Raw genomic sequence first — 23,938 nt, forward strand, 5'->3', positions numbered from 1 at the left:
CAGATTTTTTTATACGCAAAAAGAGCGCACAATGATTGGCTAGGCCTTTTGAAAAGGTTTATAAGAATACTTCAAAACGGTAGATAGTGCTAACTTTTTTGAAGGACTTTATATCTATTTTCTTCGATTGATTCAGTTTTAATAATATAACTGAAATTGATCACATCAAGATACCAAGCAGTTTTGCTCCATGTTAAATTTCTCGAGAGTGAACTATTTATCTCGCTGTTGAACATGATCGTATTCTACACCAGGGGCGGATCTAGGATTTTCTCGAGGGGGGCGGATTTTCAAAAAATTTTCGAAAATTTTGACGACCTTTTTTTTTAGGTCGACCAAATTGATTTTTCGAGCTCTCCCAAAGCATTGTTTTGCCCTTATTTTGGCAAAATTGTTTGCGCCGCAGGCAAATTTTTGAAAAAAAAACAGTCAAAGAAGCCGTTTTTGGGCACTTTTTGAAAAATGTTGACAAAAAATCGCGTTTTTTTGGCGCGCGCTCCCCCTCAAAAGTAGTATATATTGGCGCCCAAGGCGCCTTTAGAAAAACTTTGTGTCGGTCGGCCGAAAATGGATTTCTGAAAAAGTATCAAAGGTGGACCCTTTGGGTCGGCAGGGGGTCGAATCCCTGAGGGGGGGGGGCGTCCGCCCTCCCCCCGCCCCCCCTAAATCCGCCCCTGGTCTACACTACAAGAAAATGAAGGTTGACATCTTCCTTACAAGATCCGGTCAACTGAGTAGTAAATGTTTCATTTCGGTATAATTTGCAACATGAATTCCTCCACAATGAAACACTAAGCTCCATAATCAAAATTTTGCTCGTTATCAGGGGAATTTAAAGTTAACTGCAGATATACTACGCCAGCGATGATACTTGATTTTCATAGTCAGGCGAAACTTTTTGCGAATTCATTGTTCCGCTGATTTGCAAAAAATAAGGTGAGCATTTTTGTCATTTACCTCAAATTGAAATCATTTTTTTTCAAGTGTCCATTAAGCAATGAAAACTGTACGAAAAACGAAAAAAAAGAACCATAGGATGTCTATCAATAGATGATTAAAAGATGTCGTCGGAAATTTTTACTTAGCAAAATTCTAGGCTCTAGACTGGTTAGAGAGAACGCTTGCAATAAAATTTACGCAAAATTAGAACAAAAACTGAAAAACTGACTGCAGTTAATTGCCTTTCTAATATCGACGAAAAGAAAAAAGTAAAGACATTTAGTAGCACCACTAAAAACTTATCGATGAAGTTAATGCATGTCATATTGGGCTTAACTATGCAAATCTAAGTGTAATTCAGTCGATTGCACGATCTGAAAATATTCAAAATATTGCATCATAAAATAATTTTTGCACTGCATTTTTGTCATTATTTTGAATTGGCGATTAAAAGTGTGCTTTTTTATACATCAAAAAGGGAAAGTTGATCAAAATGTACACATCATTAATTTAATTATTTGTAAAATTCAAAATAGCAGATTCTGATAATTCGTATGACTCTTTTGAATAGGAAATTGTGCCGGTTGATTCTGGCGTAGTGGTTTGGGTTGAAGCGTCTTGAAACAATCTCTGAAACAACAAAAAAGAATAAAGCAAACGCTCCAACACTTTATTGGCCCTCAAGTAAACTTAACACCTTGAGTTTCTGTATTTTTCAGCAATATATCTATAATTTATAATTATGTGAATTGAAAAATATGAAATTTAAATCAGTTCTGTTTGATTTTCACTAAAATGACATTTGACAGAGTCGTTAACCGAAAACCGTAGTATTGTGAGTTGATAATTCCTTCCATGGAGCTTTCAGATCCACAATGAGTTTACTTACGGGGTCGAAAGCAGATGCGACATTGAATCTCCGCAACAGCTCCGCCCTCGAAATATTGTCAGCTGACGGACTATCCAGTCCTGATGGGACCATTGAGGCACTTACAGACATACCACCAGCTCCATTGGATCCCGAAGAGGGGACACCTGATGATGTGGACTGTATTGTCATGTGCCTCATGAGGGAACTCAGTAGCAGTCGCATATCTTGAAGTTCGCCCATCACTTTCTGGAATGTCTCCTCGTCCACACTCGCTCCATTGCCGATCAGCATCTCGCCTTGAATTCCATCTTTATTCTGGCTACTTAAAGTCATTCTTTGTGAGTGCGTACGCGCGTGGTGGTTTTGGTGACGGTGTGTACTGTTTGTTTGGGTTTTCAGGGATAAGTTTGAGCGAATTGAGCTGTTGGTTGATAATCTGTAACAAATGAACAACCTTTTAAGGGTTCGTACATTTATGTTTTCGAAAAAAAAACAAGCAGTTACTTAGAAAAAAAAACAGATCTATAAATACTATCAGTCGCCGTGAGGGAAGAGCGTAGAAGTAAGCATTGCAATAACCTGTTGAGTGCTCCTCTGTGGCCTCTGGAACTGACAGAGTCAGGAATGGATGCCAGTTCACAATCATCGTCTACTGTTGTAGTCCCAACTGATAACTCCTCGTCACTAGTGAACGACATCGCCTTTTTATGCAGCATACGATTTGCATTCTCTTCTCTGCGACCTTGATGGCTATCTGTCGCTTTTCGCTCAGAATGTCCCATATTGGAATCTACAGACTGGCCTCTTCTCGTACTGCGATCCTTGTTCGTAATGGAGTTCCCCTCTTGCTCGTGACCGACTTTTATTTCTTGGTGACTGGCATTCAGCATTGATGTTCCCATTTTTGTTTTACCGGGACCTCTTCTACTCGACGTGTCAAAAAGAGAAGTCACCACACTTGGTCGTCCGTTGCCCACTCTTCGTTGCATTTCGCTAGTCTGCCTGGGAGGTACAGAATCCAGTTGATCGTCCGAACTGCAACGTCCAGAAACCTTCGATGCAGCACTTTTTGGTTTGAAGACCTTGTAGTGGGTGACCTCTGGAGTTGAAGGCGTGTGACTAGGCGATGGAATGTAAGGATCTCGATTTTTATCTTTACTTTTGCTCCAAGAAGTTTTGCTAAGTCCGCAAAACTTGAGACCAGAGAATCTAGTTTTACGAATAACGCTAAGAGGAGTTCTAAGGCCACTGGTGGTTGTGCTGGGATTCGTGTTTCCCGGATGTATAAGTGGAATGTCGCCTTCCCCTCGATGCGGTACTCTTTCAGTCATGACGTTGAGGGGAATCCTCGCTTTGTATGATCTGTGCACTGTTGATTGGTAAATTTGAGACGGGTGTGTTGTTGTTCCCGACTCAGGCGCGTAATCACTACATAAAAATCTTTCTTGCGTTGGAGTGGAATCGGACGAAGCTACTATTGAATTCATTGAAGTCATTGTTTCTGCGCCCGAATCATTCGCTGAGATCGGACTCATAGGCGTTGAGATCTCTCTTATTATACCTTTGTTCTGTCTGTAAGAATCAGATGTCGACGTTGTAACCACAGTAACAGGTGTCATCGGTTCCACTTTACTACTTCTAATATCAGGACTAATATAAAAATCTGAAGACAAATCAAGTAGCTCGCTATGATTAGTGATACTGGAGTTGACACGCCAAGATTCGGGTGTATTGAGAGAAGAACTATACAAACTTGGTGAAAAATAACTGGAATACGCTGAATCAGTAGTCGATTTGAGTCCACCGACTAAGGCTGGTTTGGCAGAAGGGCAGGCTATTCTGAGCCCACAGCTCGAACGTTTCACTGGATCACAGAGATCTTGGTGTCCAACCAGGGTACTCCTCAGTCGCACCGGTGACCGAAACTCTTCACTGCTGGAAAGATTTCCTGTATTCCTAAGTGGAGAATGAACTTTTGCTCGTTGTCTAAGGGTAAAGCTTTCAACTCTCTGAACACCTCCGGAATGTTCCTCCTTTGCGATCTCTCTCCTTCGCCTGGGCGACCTTCGAGTTCTGTACTCTTGGATATTCTTCTCAAATTTCGCGACCAAATCAGAAGTCTTGGGCAGACTTCTGCAATCTATCGAGGTTGCAGTTGTTGGTTGGGGCGATGATGGAGGGCTTGAAAGTCTAGGTGACTGAGTGTATGTGTAGTTGTAAGTTATGGGGTAGTTTACACAATGTGACCGAGCAGAAATAGGAGTGGCTTCTAAGCAGCCGTTGTAGTTAAATTGAGGAACGTAGCAGCAAACGCCCTCCATCTTGTGAGACATTTGATGGCAGGGTCTTAAACAAATTGAGAATAGGTAAACAAAGAACTAGCAGCAGCAACGCATTCGAAATCAAACAAAACCATAGGCAACAAAAATGTGAAACCGTGATTACTTTCAAGATTCAAATGAGGCCATGAATTTTCCACAGTCTGCTAGATGATAGATGATCCAAAAATAGACGTTTTCTTAATTAGGATAAGTTAATTCTATAAAAAGCACTAAATCAAACTATTTCACAGAGAGCTTTTTAGTCAAATTTGAAAAGATAAGATATCGCCTAAGACTGTAGTTTGAAACTTTAAGCAGTCATTCACCAAAAATAGAGCATTCAATAAGTTAGACATTCCTAACTAGGTTTACAGGTTCAAACTAACATGTGAAAGGAGTATGACAATTCCAATATATGCTTTATGCTTTGAACTTGAGACATATGAGAAGAATAGCTAAAGTGAAGTTCAATTGAGATAATCAACGGTCCGAATTCGACAGAACTCCTAATCCTCTTCTTGCGAGTCTAGACTAAGCAATTATTAATACACTTTTCAAGAGTACTAGTATACACGGAGGCGAAGCTGAGCTTCGCGCCACTTGCGATACAACAATTATAGGATGAGTGCACCATGACGCTAAAAAATTAGCAAACGTAACTTCGAACAATTTTACTATTGAAGAAAGAAGTGAAAAAACGATTAAGAACCAAAAAAAGCATATTTTTGGCGTTTGAAGTTATTGAAGTTTTTCAAAAAAGACCTGTGGGGTTGAAATTTAGCAGTCAAAAACTGGTGTCAGAGTCTTATCGATCTCAAAACTACTACACTTTAAGAAAAAAAATCGGTCCTCAAGTCGACAAAAAAGAAGCCGACATTCAATAAGCTGAAAATTTAGTAAAAAACATACCACGATAGATATATCAGTAGCGTATGCAAAGTAGATTAGAGACCGGCTAAAGCTGAAAGTAATTGTTTGATAATTTCTAAAAATACGTACTGTTGCGAAAATGGCCAATATAGAAATCGAAACAAGCAAAAATTCTACAACTCACTGGAATTTGATGGCTTATTTTCATCTAAATATTACTTTGAAAATTAGTGAAATAAATAACTCTTCAAAGCGGGGAATAGGTTTAAAATTTAAGCGAGTTGCGATTATGATAACATAATTTCGCTGCCTCAGATTTGGAAGGGTAGTTTTCGAGAACTAAAGTCAAAAAGTTTCAAAAAACGGTCAAAAAATCAAAAATTTGACATCTGCGATGGACATAAATTCTGGTGTCAAACATTTGGACGTAGTTGCTACTGCAAGGCAGCTTCCCACGACTCATTTTCTCTATTGAACCGAATATATCAGATTTGGTAGGGTCGTTTTTGAATAAAGTCAAAAAGTTTCAAAAACGATTAAAAAAATCATAGTTTTGGCTTTCCCTAAGGCCATAACTTTTCGTGTAAAAGATTTAGGCAAAACCTTTTAGTCATGAAACTTCCTACAACCCGTCCTTTCGATTGAAATAAAAAAACTCAGATTTAGGAGGGCAAAGTTTTCGAGAAAAGTTTAAAAAAATTCAAAAATCGGTCATAAATTCAAAAACTTGACTTTTCCGAGGGCCATAACTTTTCATGTCAACAAATTGGGTAGATCCGCTTATGCACGGAGGATTCACATAACTTCTTCTCTTCATTGATCCCATGAAGTCAGATTTGGGTGGGTAGTTTTCGAGAAATTTCAAAAACGGTTAAGAAATCGAAAATTTGACTTTTCCGAGGGCCATAATAATTAGGTGTCAAAAAAATTTGGCGTTGGCGCCAATGCAAGGGAGTTTCTCGCGACTCGTTCTCTCTATTGAATCTAAAATCTCAAATTTGTGAGTGCAGTTTTTGAGAAAATGTTTTTAAAAAATATGGATCAAAAATCCCCCCCCCCCCCGCACTTTTCGAAGTCGAAAGAAAGTGAACTAAAGGTAAAAAGAGATTAGGGGATTATGCAGGCATACAGGGGAAGGGGAAGACTCTCCGAAAAAAGAAAAACCCAAATCCATACTTTTTCATATTACCTGTTTTTATCAAACAGGATCTAGATAAATTGAAATCTAAACCGACAGAGCTTAAGTCGACAAGCAAGAAGCCGAAAAATCATCAGCAAAAAATCATTAACAGAACGCTATTATTATACATAGAAAAGTTTGAGTAGTACTCGGTAGTTAAATTTGAATTTTCATGAAATTGAGCATGTCAGCATAATTGATTCGACAGATTTTGTTATTCTAGTTGTTAACTAGAAAAAAGTCTATATTCCGATTTGATAACGCTTGCTAAACGCAAGCGTAAACAACTTATCATTAATGTTTTCAAACCCTTGACAAATTTATGAGTGAAACACGCAATACTTTTCTTACCCTTGCATTCCAAAAAGGTTCTGTCTGTTTTTTTCCCAGGAAATTAGAGTAAAAAGCCAAAACAATATAATTCGATTTGAAGTCAAAAGGGATGACAATAATTTAGCGACACCAATTCAATTGGTTAGTGTTCGTACCAGCAGGAAAAATATGACCTACCAAAAGGAAACTACACTATCCAACTTTTGATGGAAAACGCAAAAAAAGGTATCAATACTTATCAGTAAATGTTTTACTTTTGCGCTTTGAATTCGGGGGTAAATTGTCCTCAATGAAAAAACACCTGAGTAGAAATGAACATAAGGTAGAAGGAATCGACTTTTTTATGACACATGCGCAAACAATAACACGACACAGAAGAACAGCAAGCCAATGAGAAATGTTCAATTTTCCTTTAATCCAAATTTCCCAATCTAGGTCGCTATAGAACCTCACGTGATGCCACGTAGCTACACGTGGTTACCTTTTCTACCAATACCTCGCCCGCAAGCACACGTGATTTAACTCAATCTGGTTAAAACTGCCTATATTTCACGAACCCAAAAACACCACTATTGCTATTGATCACCTAGTGAAATAGCTGGTGGCAGGAGATTACAGGCTCACATTTATATTGCGAAATAGAGAAAAGATAAAGGACAGATAGTTACCGTTAAATACGGAAGCAATACAGACGCACACAAATTCAACTGAGGAAAGGCAGAGTAAAATCTACTATCAATCCAATTCGTAAGGTAGTTAGGTCAACCGAGTGAATTGCCACTACTGTAATAGAAAGCACAAGTAAATTTTCACAAACAAGTTTTGGTAACTTGGTGAAATTTGTAAGCGTACATCAGATAGTGTCCAATAATTTATCAGAGCCAGTAAATGACTAAAAGAATGATCAATATTCGCAGAAATCTTTCTTTTCTTTCAATCAAAGATCTATCTCACCATGATTCAAGCAGACTACTGAGAAAGACATGCAAAATCTACTAAAAGAAATGAAATGAGATCAACTAACCCGATCTATCAAATTACTTGTCCGAAAAAAATGTCAAACCAAACAAATCCATCGAGAATAAATACATATACATACACCCTACCCGGATTAAAAATCAACTCGACGCCAGATTCCAGTGTTTCATTGTCAAAAGATTTCGTTTTTTTTATTCATTACTGCAGCTTACGTTACGCTAGAATAAACTGGTTTATTTCTTAATTAACACTTCGATTTTTGAATTTCAAATAGGAAAAAATCGTGATACTTTTTAGCTCTAAGATTGGAATAAATAGACCGAATACTCTATCGTATTGACCTCTTACCCCATATTGTATGTCTAAAAAGCTTTACCACTATAAAAGGCTGATTCAGCCATAGGCATTATTGAGTAATACAATTAGTAGCGAAACCCCTCTCCCTATAGGAAAAGGGCGGGGGTGTTAAATAGATCCGAAAAAACTTATTGAGTGTGCATATCCGCTATGTAATTTCTGAACCCATTCGGCCCAATTGAAGATCGGCTTAGTTGACTACTATAATGTTAGTGAATTAGTGAGTTCGATTTAGTGCGTACTTACGAGTAAACTCAGGCAGAGGTTGGGGCTCCTAGGAGAAAAGGGGAATTTTGAAAGTATGCAACAAAAAACACAACTAACCATTGCTGGTAGATACATGAGGAGCAGTAAAACTATCTAAGGGCGACTCATACAGAAAACAGTTAAGAATAGAATAGCTGAAGCCACTGACACTGAAATCCAGGTGCTCAGATTGATAGTTCAGGTAATAACTTTCCGACCATTCATAATAGCCCAGCAAACCTGGACAAATTGCTCTCAAATCCAGGTAAACTTTCTTATTTAAATCCGGAATTATAACAATTTCTCACACATTTCAGCGCTTTTTAGGAAACAAATCATAACTGTTTCCAATGGCTTGTACTAAATTGGTTGTTGAAGCTAAATTGTGCAGACCACGAAATGAATCTGTCAAAATGTAACTTCTGGTACTTCAAATCGCAAGATATTTTTCGAGCTAGCACCTCCTGCAAAGCTGATACAAATGTCACTTTTGAAAATAATATCGTGTATATGCATGTTTTCTCGCTATGCACAAAATCAGCTCATTTTAAGGATTTTTAATCGGTTTCATTGCATAGGAATAAACGCTAGTGTTTGTTTTTCAGAAAATTTATGGTTCTTTGATACCAGACCAAAATCGCCTTTTAATGACTGTTTTATAGCAATATGCACAGTTGATACATTTCAAACGAAATCTATCACCAGATTTTTAGTCACGTGTTTCGTTCAAAAAATCAACAAACTTACGCCATAAAAAGCTGTCAAATAAAAAACTACAACAGAACAGACCAATAAGCAGAATAATGGAACCTGATCTAAACTACATTTTATGATTGGATAAATTAAATGTTTTACCAATGTAAAGTATTTAATATTAACCAATCACGATCCATCTAACTAACAACCCACTTATTTGTAAGTGCTGAAGTTACTTGTAATTTCAGCACCAGAGAGATTTGAATTTAACTTAGAAATTAGTTGGACTCTCCCGAGCACTTCAGCAGCCGCAATAAACCAGTATACCCTAGATCTATTGAGCCTAGCAGAGACTAGTTAAACAACCTGAGACTAGATAGTATAAGAGTAAGATTAGGATCGGTATTAGACTAAGAAGTTGCACGAATCTATCCGGCCGAAAATAAGATAGCGTGACGAGCAGACGGTGTACCCTATCCGAAATTACTCTATGAGTTATACACTCCAGTCCTAACTCATCTGGTGCGACCATAAGTCTCGAACAAGACCTTACTAGATTAGAATTAACCAAAATTAGATTAGAAATTAGACAAAAACATTTACAAAATGTTATACGACAATAATTTAATTGAAATGTCTCTCCGACTCAATAGATCAGAGCCAATATTCCGAACCATAACAGAACTACCCGGAATTGGAAGAAGACCTCGAACCAAAGACGACATACGACAAAGTAGAAACTTGCCGTATAGTTATATGATAGTTCGGCAAAAGCCAGAACAAACTTTTATATTTCGAATACTACTTGCAATGAATTTAGATTTCCATTTGCAAACATAAAACCTTGAAGTTACTCTTCAAAATCATTTCAGGCGCTAAACAAAATTAATATTATACAATAACGATTGATAAAAAGATCTAAGATCGTTTTCCTAAAACTCTGCAGTATTATACAAAACATGTTTGAAAAATATTTATTGGAAAATAAAAATAAAAATTAGTAGCATGACAATAAATGGTTAGTAATCATAAATCACCCTGTTGTTCCAGCTTCCTCACCTAAAACATAACAGCAATCATAAACCCACTAATATCATCAAAACACTAAATCTTTCCTTTACACAAATTTAAAACTTTATTAAAACTTAAAGTCACTTAATTCAAAATCAGATCATCAAGGCTTATCCTTGGATCTTAAATCATTTTCTACTTAATTAAATTTCAAACTTGATCATCAAGGCTTATCCTTGGATCAAACAGAACAACTTTGTTCTCCCCCACCCACTTAATTAGTGTCTAACGACCTCAAACGTCGATTCACTATCCAACCCTCTCTAAAAACCCAGGACTAATAGAAATTTTTAAACAAAACTAATCATTCAAATTAGGATAAATAGTGAAGAACTTCGGTTATTCATCCTTCACTTGACCCCCCCCCTCTTAACAGACCCAGGATAAATCTTAGACTTAGTAAGTTTAAAATAGTATCTAACGAACTACTCGCGTTCTAATTATACCTGAACCTTGTGGATCGATTTACTATTCTCCAACCCTTGAACACAATCACTACCCCTAAGTAAGATTAAGTAAGTTAACACCTTAGCTTATACTAGTCACGAGAAAGTAAAAATCATTCTTCGGAATCGATATACTTTTCTCTCCAACCCTGAACAAATAGACCCAGGTTAAGCTAACCAAAAAATCGTAAGGACTAACAGTTTAAGTAATTAGAATTCACTTAACAACTTTTTGCATCCGTCATCCTAAACCTTATGTCATTTAAAAACCTAGGAAATAAACAAACAATCGTTTTACACAATTGTGAAATAGATAACAAAAAATACGATCTTGTAATCACACCTCATACACAAACAGTTGGATACATTCGCACAAAACGACAAACACTAAAGAGGAAAATAATAACTAAACAAAGACAAATAACACGAAAAAGATTTTCAAAAAATCGAAACGCATTTTCAGAATCAGAAACCAACAGTTTAGACGAACTTTACAAACTAAAAGAATCAATAGATAAAAATTGCCCACTTCACGATCAAATATATTTTTCTGACTCAGAAACAACTTCAAATTCATCACAAAGAGGAAAAAGAAGAATAAAAAAACAGTACAAACACAAACCAGTACATTTATACAATTGGAATCAACCAATTCGACACATTAATAATTACATATTAACAGTCATCGAACGGAAAAATGAGTTCAACACACACCCCAGGTGACGAAACTCCAGATGATGATGAAATCTTTCCTTTTATAGTAGATGCAGATACTGATAGAGGACAACACATATTTTGTCAAAATTTACTCGTAAATTTATTTGAACCCGGAATCAGTCCATGTAAAACAGAGTTCCCCGATGTAAAAATCAAAAGACAAATCATAGATCACTATCTAAAAGATATATGCAACATAACACAACAGTATGGAATCTACTCTATAGAATTCACTTCCCCAAACCATAATAATAGAACATATACTATTCAAACAGACGATCTTGATTTAGAATTTTCAAAAGTTTTTTCAGAATATATAAAAAGCATCCAATACCGTAACTCACAAAGAGCAAACTCCATTTTCACCAATGAAGTTTTCGCAATAATATATAGTTATATTTCGATATTAGAAAATGAACTCCCATTAACAAATGTCTCACCGACAGAAACATCTAAACATTTAAGAGTACGACATGAAATCACACTACTCTCTAGTTATTTAAACATCATTAAAGAAAATTTCACGAAAGATGACGTTTCACAACATACCAAACACGATTTACAAAAAATTTTGGCATGGTTCATAATAGATTATTTCACACACAATATTGATTTAATTGCACAAGCAAGAAAAAATTTTAGACCCCAAAATTCAAACGATGATACCGCTATCACAGAACAATCAGATTATGTTTGGGACCCCGAATGGTCTCATCCCGCATTTATAAGCTTTCCACAATCAATCTCAAGTCAAGCAATAGGTACAATATCTTACATAAGAGATTATGTAAGAGTAATACCATTAACAATTGATGCAACACCATTAAACTATAATACATTTTTACCCGATACACAAAATAATAGTTTAAACTCTACAGTCATACACAACGAAAACCTCAATGGAACTAGGAATCTTACTCAACAAGATATACAGACACCATCACACTTCATAAATGAAGAAATTGTACACACAACAACTACACAACAAAGTATTTCACCAATACGCCCGAATTTAACAACACCAAGAAATACAAATCTTTCACAAACACAAGTAACCTTACAATCAACCGTTAAACCTTCGGTTGCTCCAAAATATTCACATATGGATTACCAAACATATAGACCCATGACAATACCATCAAAAACACGCAAAACATTCACTAGAAACAACTTTGCAGACCATAATTATAATTATACACATCCGTCAAAAACAAATTATCAACCACAAAGGAATTTTAATCAATATACAAAACCTCGAAACTGGGATAACCCAACGGCCCAATATAATTCCAAAAATTTTCAACCAAATCCTCCACAGGATCGCAGTGAAAATTACCCATTTTTTCAACAAAATAAAAACAAAAAACAAACATCTTATCAAATGGATTATTTATCCTCAGATGATGATTTCTTACAACCAGATATATTTGCACCAAATACTCAAGAATATCGTAGACAAGGAATACAGAGAACACGTACAAATCATAGAAATTTTTCTCCACAACCAATAGATGCACAACATCAACAACCAATTCAACAACAAAATCTAATTAATACACAATCTTTTCAACCAATTCAACAACAAAATCCAATGACTGCACACTCGTATCAAGCATCACAAATGCAAAATGAGATACCACTCCCATATTATCTCCAACAACATGAAATAACAAGAAACCAACTTTCGAATTTTTCTCAAATGCCAAATGCAGCAGAATCATTACAAATGACAATGAATCCATACCTAATGGGTGGATCATCAAGAACATCAAACAAACCTTTAATGGTTTTCACAGGAACAGACCCCGAATACTCTGTAGAAGATTATTTAAATGCAGTAACAGCAAACTTGATTTTAAACATTGGACCTGAACCAATTAATACGCCACTACATCAAAATTGGATACATCGACGCACAGCGTTAATACAAACAACCTTAGATGGCGCAGCCCAAAAATGGTTTTCAGTACTACCTCTAGAAATAAAATCAAACTGGAAAAGATTTACACAAGAATTTTCAAAAATGTTTGACTCCGAAAGAAACAAACAACAACAAAGAGTTTTATGTAATGAAATTCGCAGATTACCAAACGAAACCATCAAGCAAATAGCAGTACGAATCGAAACACTAGTTCGAAAAGCATATTCATTAAATACACATGACTATAAAAACACAAAGATGACAGAAATCTTAATGATGACCTTAACACCACAATTAAGGAAAATAGCAATAAAAAAGAGAGCATCCCATCCTTCTTCAATTCGAGAACCCGATTTAGATTTTAGAAAACTAGTAGACAAACTAGAACAAGCAGAAATCACGATGAAACTAGAAGAAACGGAAAATCTGAAATTACAATACGTTAACAAAATTGAAACGACTCCCACTAATATTAATAATATACAGGAATCAGAGACAGACCTCGTTGAAAAAATCACTGAAATACTCAATATTTACGAAAAGAACCCAAACTTTAAAGGCAAACCATCTTTCAAAAAATGGTGTAATTATTGCCGACGATACGGACATAGTATTTCCGAATGTAGACAAAAACAGCAAGATAGTCAAAATAAACCTCAAAAATACAAAGAACCAAATAAATCATTCTATCAATACATGAAAAAAGATCAAAATTTACCGAACAAAACAGTTCACAGCAACAACAGTTCAGGAAAACCACTCCCGAACAATACAAATTATACAAGAAATCAATCCCCATATAACTCAAGTTATAGAGGAAGATCACCAGAACGAAGAAACACGTATAATTCATCACAAAATCACTACAATAGACCAAATAGTCGAAATAACTACTCCAGATCAAATTCAAATACACAACGATTTGTTTCTAGATCTAATTCCCAATCAAGAAATAATTACTATCCAAACAATCAATCACGAAATTCATCATACAATAGGAATAGAAACTACTCCTATAATCGAAATAGAAGTTATTCAAACAACCGAAACCAGAATTATCCGAACAATCGATCAAGGAATAACTCATATAATAGATCGAACTATAACAGACCAAACAATAATTACCAAAACAGATCGCGAAATAATTCACAAAATCGACACCCAAGTTATAATAATCGTTATAGAAATTATTCCCAATCACCACACCGGAATAATAATAACTATAATAACTCTAATAATCGCCACAGAAGTAGTACACCTAAACATCAAAGACAAATCAATCAAGTACAATCTAACCCAGAAACAACATCAGACCCTCCAGGTATTGATGACACAGTAACTGATACGTTACAACTCAATCAAATAAACTGTACATCATCAGATTCAGAAAGTGATACTGAAAACACTCGTTCTATCAATATGATAAAAGTCGAAAATGACTATGAATCTGTCATATATGAACAACCCTTTCCATCACACATATATGAAAATCAATCAGAATTTCTTCAAAATTATTACACTACACCCATAAATTCCACACCAACGACGCAAGAAACAAACGAGATTAACACTACAGATCAAACCAATAAAAATACCAAAACAAAATGCTTGAATACAAACCACATTTATCAAAATATACAAAAAGAACAACCCAAAGAAAAAATCTGGACAATACCATTTCTCTTAGAAAGCCCAAGAAACAAAGAATTTCAACCACCAGACCTTGAAATCGATTTTTTAATTGATTCAGGAGCAGAATCAAACATAATAAACATTCCCACATGGAATGAAATAAAAACTTTACACCCAAAGCTAACACCTCTTGAAACCTCCAGTAAGCTAGCAACAGCACAAGGATCAACATTGATAAACTACGGAAAAATCCAATTATTTCTCCTCCCTACCAGAACAATGGAGCAAAGTAAAATTCTAAATAAGCCATTTAAACAAATATTCCATATCACTGATATTAAATATAATATCATTGGAATACCATTTATTTCGAAGTATATACCAACAATTAACATCCTAAATAGTAAAATATTAATCAAAGATAAATATACAAAAACAAAAGAAACATCCTTAACATTTTTTCAAAGATTAAATAAACCACCACCATTTTTTTCAAAATTTTATCCGATATTTAACCAACAAAGAAAACACCTGAAACCACTATCAGGAAACATCTATAATTTTTCAATCAAACAAGTTCACCAATATGATAAAGAACAAAACAAACAAAAATTTTATATGTCAGATTTTGAATTCAAACCTATTCATAAATTTTTCAAAATCACAATCTCTTCAATAAAATATTTAAAAAATTCGAATTCAGATATTATTTCCTTACATGTTTATAACAACACACCTTACCAAGTAACATTACCTTTAGGACTTTTAGGATATTGTGAAACCAACGCTACAATATCACCAATACACGAAAAAGCCTATCGCGTAAATAATATACTCCAATTACTAGATATTTGCCAATCTACAATTCTTAATGAAGAATTATCTATAAATAATATAATAAGTAACGAAAACAGAAATACGGATTATTTCACAAAAACTCCATATTTCAAACCTACATTCAACATAAGTAACTACACAGAAGACCAACAGAAATTTTTAACAATGTTTAATTTCCAACATTCACAAATAACACAAGACGAATTCGAAAAGTTAGCCAAACAGCTAATTAAATATTCATCAGTCTATGCAACATCAAAATTCGATGTTGGCAAAATCAGTTCATCACTACATCTCCCATTAAAACCAGACGCAGTTTTCAAAAAACAGAGAGCAAGTAAAGTACCAATTCACTTACATGATAAAGTAAACAGATTACTCGATATTTTAGAACAGTACAATATTATATCACCAGTTAATAAAGAAGAACAACCAAAAGGCAACACATTCATCAACCCCGTTATCATTCTAGCTAAAGGAGAATCATTAAAAATCGTTCTCGACGCTAGATACCTCAATTCACTCATAGATGAATCAAAATGCAATTGGCCCATCGAACCAATACAAGTTATTTTAACAAAAATAAATGGCAAATACTTCACAACCGCCGACATGAATAGTGCATACAATCAAATGCCACTAGATGAACAATCACGACGTTTAACACAATTTGTTATCGGAAACCAACAATATGAATTTAACCGCTTATTCTATGGAATATCCATAGGACCAGCAGCATTTTCAGCTTTTATGAGCAAAATTTTTAGACCACTAATACTTAAGAAAAACGCAATCACCTATCTAGACGATGTTTTTATGCAATCACAAACAAAAGACGAAATGTTCAATGTTTTAGAAAAATATCACCAAATACTTCAGAACGAAAATCTGAAGGCCGCCCCCGATAAATCACACTTCTTTTTGACAAGAGTTAAATTCTTAGGACATAATATAGAAAGAAAAACAATCACTCCATTGAAATCACGCATTGACGCTATTCAAAAACTTCAACCACCAACAAATAAAAAGAAAATCCAAGAATTCCTTGGAATGTTAAACTTTTTAAGTAAATATGTTTATAAAATGCAACTATATCTACGACCATTTTACAACATCCTTAGACAACAAAATAATTTTGAATGGAATACAGAACATCAAGCACGATTCGAAGAAATAAAGAAACTTTTAACTGAACAAATTTCAAACACAATTCCAGACCCTGATCAACCATTTTATGCAATGTGCGATGCTTCGAACTTTGGCATCGGCGCAGCACTATTACAATCACATAATGGTACAAATAAAATGAACCTGATATCAGCAAATTCCCGATTATTCACTCAAGCAGAGCTACGACTCTCAACTCTAATGAGAGAATGTACAGCCATAATATATACACTGACAGAATATGAATTTCTGATACTTGGATCACAACATCCCACAGTTTTATTCACAGACCACAAACCAATCATTTTTCTTTTCACACAGAAATCTAACCCAAACCACCGAGTTTACAGATTTCAATTAATTCTAATGAAATTCCCAAACTTACATATAGTTTGGACTGCAGGAAAAAATCTTGCATTACCAGACACCTTAAGTCGAAATACACCACCTGAATTACTTACACGAAAAACAACAGTTGAAATACCCAAAAACATAAAATTCTACCTTGCAGAAAACGAAACATCACCCCGATTAGAATGCAAATATGCAGTTAAAACTGATATTGAACAATCACAAATAAATAATTTACAACATTTCCCACTTTATTTAGATTGTCAAAATAATCATTATGAAGTTGACCTACTTGGAACATCAACTTTTAAACCAATTCCATATTCCCAATGGATAAAAAATAACACCCAACAAAAACGAACAAAACAACACCAAACTAAAAAAGACCATTTTCCACTAATAGAAAAAGAAAATTTAACTGATAAAATAAATTTATCAGGACCACCAACAACCGATTCGAAATACACAATAAATCAAGTTTTTGATCTTCATGACCCATTAGATACAATACCCTTATCTAAATTCGAAATTGAAAACATTTTTCTCCCTCCAACAGAAACGATTACAATTTCAACACTAAAACAATATCAAAATCTTGACCCGATAATTAGACAACTAAAATCATGGCATAAATATAAAACTAAACCTGTCAAGGCAGATTCAACCATTCTAGGAAACAAAACACTCCTCCGATACTTTCGCAAATTTAACAACACAACAATTAACGAAAATACAGACCTTTTAGAGTATAACCTAAATGAATCTACAGTTCCATGTCTCCCTTTAAGTATGATTCTTATAGCTTTTAATATTTCACATACACAAAATATTAAAGGACACTCTGGATCAGAAAAAACATATTCAAATTTTATACAAAATTTTTACTTCCCAAATGCACCAATCTGGATAAAAGTACTATGCAATGACTGTATAGTATGTCAACTAAATAAACCTTACCCAAATCAAAAACAAATAGCACAAAAACAAGATTTTAAAGGACAGAGTTTGTACTTTAATCACCGTATCTCATTTGATACTAAAGGCCCAATTTCACCCTCATCAGAAGGAAACTCCTACATTATGGTAATTGTTGACGCATTCACACACTATGTAGCACTTAACCCAGTACCACATTGTAATGCTTATTACGCATATACAACACTTTATGAACACTGGATAGCAAAATTTGGACTACCAGAAATTTTAGTCACAGACAATGGTACAGAATTCATAAATAATGAAATAATAACACTATGTCATTTATACAACATTAAACACAAACCACGTACATCTCATGCACCTTGGACAAACGGCTTAGTCGAAGGTATGAACCGTTCACTACAAGAATATCTTAGATGTATCATCAACGGAAATGATACAAAATATACCGAATGGTCAGCAGATGTAAAATTATTTCCCTTAGCATATAACTCACAAATTACGACAACACTAGGAATGTCACCATATGAAATGGTTTTTAACCAAAAGCCACGCAAACCAATAATGTTTACAGCAAATTCCCATAAAAACGCACAAGGTTATTGTCAACCAAATAAAGACTCAATTTGTTATAACCTACCTTTACATACACACGATGAAGATCATTTTCATCACCCACAAATTCTTAAATTAGCCTCCGGTACACACACCGAATGGATTTTAAATAGAGATAAGAAACACAATGAAATTTACCAAAAAATAACGAAAAAGTTATTACAAAGACAAAACATAAATGAACAAATCAATTCACGTTTTACACCAGCTTCCGATTTAAAAATTGGAACATTTGTTCTCATACCTAATTTTAATACTCAAAAAGGAATTTCTAAAAAATTACAACCCCTCCGAAAAGGACCCTACCAAATAATTGCAAGACCCACTGATGTCACATATAAAATTACCGACTCCAATAAAAAAGAAATCGTTCAGCACCGAAACAACCTATTACCTTACTACCCAAAAGAATACGCACTCCGCGAATTAACCCAATTATATTCCTTCACAGGATTAAAAATAGTTCAAAACGAACCACATCTGAAAAATACAGAACAAAATGATAACCCCACCGAAAATCAAAACACAAACCCAACCGCTACCAAAAACACTACAAAAAATCTAGACCATAAAGAATCCCAAAAGCAAAGAAAAAATAGAAAAATGACAGAACAAATAATACCCCAAGAAGAAATAGACAAATCAGAACATAGAAAAACAACAAGACTCCGAAATCAACCACGTAAAAACTACAAAATGTTCATCCCCCAATCTAAAATATTAAAGAAAGTAGAATTTAAAAAGTAATTTTAAGAGTTTATACTTCACAATCTTGAAACCTCCGTAACATTTTTCATTTCAATTTTTCAAAATAACATGCTCACAAGTACGCAATAATTCTAGTTCAAAATAAACCAATAGGATTCATCCAATCCGCCACTTTCTCTAACTTAAACTAAGATCAATTAGACGAATAATCTAGAACTCCAGGCACATCTCTAACTATAACTTTACAACCTCCAGGTCAAAAATAAGCAAACCACTCCAACTTGACAGCTAAAATAAATATCACCATAATACCGTACCCCTCCCTTATCAAATAACCCAAAGATCAACAATATTTCCCCAACTCAGACCACGAATACCCCCAAAACAAATTTGATAACTTAGCCTAAAGTAACAAAATGAAGATTTTAATTAGCCTAAAGTATAAAAATCTCACCATACCCCGGATCATTTGACAAACAAAAATAAAGAAAAAGACGACCTCCCGATCACCATAAAAATTGCCCCCAACAAATTTTTACAAAACTCAACCCACTTGTCAAAAAACTAATAAATAATTCGACCACACTAGAAAATCGCCTCAAACAGCAAAAAATATTCGACCAAGAGATCATTTCTTAAATGCTCTTCTCTCAAACAGTTGCTCAAATACTTATAAATTTTAAACATTTTTTTTCAATACTTGAAGCCTTTATAATATTTCTTTTTGATATACTTGAATCTTTTCTAATAATCTTAATCATTTTTTGTAACATTTTTTTAATTTTCTACACTATACTCGAACTATTCCTCCAACTTTCCAAAACCCTTGAATATATCTACAGGTACGATTTTAACAACTTGTCTAAATGATACGAACAATTTTCAGTAGAACTGATATTTTTTTATTGTTTGTAATTTTCATAACATTTTTATCATCCCTCATTCTGACCATATGTAAATGTATAAAGAAAGCAATCATCACATTTGCCCTAGCAACAATTTTCCTAATTATTTTTTTGGAAGAATATTATAATAAACACAAATTTTCTCACTAAAGTAATAATTCAAAAAACTATCAAAAATTGCTACTCAACAGTCACAAAGTCAGTCTTCACCGACATCATCCCAAGATAATCCAACACCACCTTCAACTACTCAAAATCCTCAAACATCTACACGAATTTCTTTTCAAGATAATCCATACACTTTTGAAGAACGGCACGCTCGTTTATCTGAACCACTAGAACCAGTTCAACGACAAGCACCTCTAAGTGAACCAACATATAATCTTTACCCAACACTACCACAAGAACTAAGTAGAATACGAAACCTTAGTCAAAACCAAAACACAACAGAAATAAATAGACAAATTATACATCCTCGACGAAATAGAAATTTTCAAACTCCCCGAGTTCATTTCGAAATACCTCAATCACCATCACAAACCACTCCAGAAAACACCACTGGTATCACACCAGAAACTCCTACACTTTTTTCCCAACGAAGCACTTCAAGTCTACCCTCAGATTACTTAGGTTCAACACCAACATCTGAACAAATACGTGAAAATCCCTTTAACCCCCCAAACCAGGCATCACGACTACCATATTGGACTACACATTCATTCACACAAGGTGAACCAAATTTAGTCAATGACCCCATAGACATTTCTACAGATACAACATCTTCATCACTACCCGAAACATTATCACTACCATCAACACCATCAATAAGCCAATTTTCACCACCACCCTTTAACTTAAATTTTCCAAATAATCTCGACGCCAGATATCGAGAACAATCATCAATAAATATTCCTTTAAGATTAGATTGGAATACATTCACAGCACCTCCACCACTATTTGGACAACATCAAGAAAGTAACCGCCTTCATAACTGGGCACTTAATAGATTACAATATCGTCAAGATATTCACAACGATATCCGTGATCACAATATTCAAATACTCCAACAAAACAGTTTACAATTAAAGTTTGAAATCACAGTTAAATTAAACAACATTACTCAACATCCCTACCCATTAAATCCACCTAACATAACAGCTCAATCACTACCACCACCATTTATAACTACTGAAGTAATATATAAATACGACAGATATACCAAAAACACAATTGGTTACATTACATTTTATAACCCATACTCAGGATTATCATACACATGTATATTCTAAACTTATTAATTTTTTTCCAACTCCTTTTTCTAGTAACATCAAATCAAAACATAAGCCCTTCCCCCCGTACAGGACCACAAGATTTATTAGTAACACACTACGATTGCGAAGAAAATGAACAAAAAACACTACACAAATATGCAATAAATCAAGTATCACAATGTGAAACAGAACCACAAGCTATAGAAACCACAAATGTAATAGCAACACTCTATTCAAAAGCCCGAGCAACAACAGTTACAGGTTATAAATTCACAGCGACATTTTCCGAAAAGAAAGTACATTGTTCACAAGTCTCCAACGGCAACAAAAACCGACTTGACCATGAATCATTCTATCAAAGTAATATAGAACGTCTTTTACATCTCAATCCCGACGATTGTAAAAATGAATTACTTAGACTAAACATCACACAAAATAAAAACTCCGCAAGAAAGTTAGTTAACTTTCAAGTTTTTTCAGACTCTGTACATCAATCACAACTTGAAAGACACCAAGGACATATAAAACTAGACGAAAAATACCCGTATAACGGCGCACACGGACGATTAACCTATGACCTACATGATAAACATTGGATACCACACATTGGTATAAATAACCCATCAAACTGCAAAGCAGACACGAAAAATAAAGGATACCAAGAAATAATGTTTTTCGATTGGAAAATACAACTTGAAAAAATACAACTCACACGAGATTTATCTGATAATACAATGATCTATCAAGGAATCCGACTACCTTGTAAAAATGATCAAGGATATTGCGACCCTACAACAAGAACACAAGCAACAATTGTTTGGTTCCCCGAAGATACATGTACAACATTTCAAGTAGCAAAAATACACGCTCGTATGATAAAATTTCACGAAAAATATTTCATACAATCAATTCCTTATGAACAAGTCCATCCATCACGAAAACTAAGTTCTAATTTTAGAAACATTGACAATATAGAAAATAAATTGACACGTTTTCAAATATATCAAGAAACAGAACTTGCATGTAAATACAGGAATCCACTTCACAGAACACAATACTCTGAAATATTAGTTGAATACGAAAAAGGATTCGACATGACCACTGGAAAAGTAAAAATCGACCCATATGCCACAGGTCATCCTCTAAACGAAGGAACATCCTATATACCAGTTAATTTTGAAAAAAGCAACGGACAACCTGGTGGACATCTAAAACCTTATGACACCAGAAGCACACGCTTACAAGAATTATCACTAATGAATACTACATATTTCGGTAATATCCACTATGATATTCATTTGGATATGAAACTAGACTATACAATTAGCCGCATTTTTCAAGAAATGTCACTCTCCGAATTAGAAACACTACACCAACTATGTGAATTGGAACGAACACAAATATTACAATCACTTGCACTAGCAGTATTAAAAATACCCTACGCAGGATACTTATTATCAGGAAATAGATCAAATTTTTTAGACTACGAAGGAAACATCTTATGGTTTTATACTTGTACCAAAAAAGTATCACCACTATACGTTTTTGAAGATAAACGATGTTATAAAAGAATCCCTATCTTTTATAAGAATAAAGTACATTTCGTGGATACACTTTCACGAAGAACCTATTTCTGGGATACCGCAGTCCCATGTGGATCAGAAAACAGCCACAATGTAGTACAACTAAACCCTGATGAAAATAAATATTATCTTCTCACTCCATATCCCACATTAATGCAATCACTCAAAAAATTTTCACCAGAAAGCATTCGCGCTATCGCTCGAAACCCAAATATAGACTTACAATCAATAGGAATCTATTCAAAATCAGATATTCAACATCACATTAGAACACAACAATTCCAAGAATTATTAACACAAATGGACACTATACAAAGACAATCAATTGACCAAAACCTACGCAAACTTGCAGAAACCGCAGGTTTTGCCGATATCTACACACAAGACTATAGCGGATATTTTAAAGACATTAAAGATTATATATATCTAAATGGCGAAAAATACCGTCCCCAAGATATATCACCAATCAACATTTTTAGCTTTGTTACACTCAAAAATGAGATCCTCGATTTTCTAGGATGGCCCTACTACATCTTAGAAAAATTGACTATTTTATACGCAATGTTTAACTTTATTGGATTTCTTTTCTCACTCTTAAAAGGAATCTACAATACATGTGCTATACACACACAAGTAAACAGACAAGCAAGCGTAGCACGCATACTCTTTGCAGGATTTTTTGGAATTTTTTCCACATCTATAAACAAAATTCTTTTAGACGCACAAATAAAAGAATATAACACAAAAATAACAACACGACAAAATACATACGACGAAGAACATAACAATGTCGACACACAGCCAACGGCACCACAACTACCACCCCTACCAAATAACCATCCACTATCCCTAGTCCCACGAAATTTTCGAAATTTAGCAATCACACATAATCCAAATTTTCGACTCAATACATCGCAAAGTCCCGTCCAACATATAATGACACATCAATCACAAGATGATAATACTTATGAACAAATTATTGAA

General features: G+C 34.5%; 1 protein-coding gene across 1 annotated transcript in view; it reads right to left on the bottom strand.

Moving 5' to 3' along the window:
• Nucleotides 1–1,098: 1,098 nt before the first annotated feature.
• Nucleotides 1,099–23,938, bottom strand: part of LOC134851557 (uncharacterized) — a 36,441-nt gene continuing 13,601 nt past the window's right edge. Inside the window, exons 2-4 of the mRNA XM_063867694.1 lie at nt 2,390–4,156; nt 1,829–2,246; nt 1,099–1,569 (exon numbers count right to left, since the gene is read on the bottom strand). Of these exons, the coding sequence (XP_063723764.1) occupies nt 1,450–1,569; nt 1,829–2,246; nt 2,390–4,143 (2,292 nt within the window). The 5' untranslated portion in view covers nt 4,144–4,156 and the 3' untranslated portion in view covers nt 1,099–1,449. The remainder of the gene's footprint in view (nt 1,570–1,828; nt 2,247–2,389; nt 4,157–23,938) is intronic.

The sequence above is a fragment of the Symsagittifera roscoffensis genome, chromosome 7, assembly GCF_963678635.1.
Source record: "Symsagittifera roscoffensis chromosome 7, txSymRosc1.1, whole genome shotgun sequence".
NCBI lineage: Eukaryota > Metazoa > Xenacoelomorpha > Acoela > Convolutidae > Symsagittifera > Symsagittifera roscoffensis.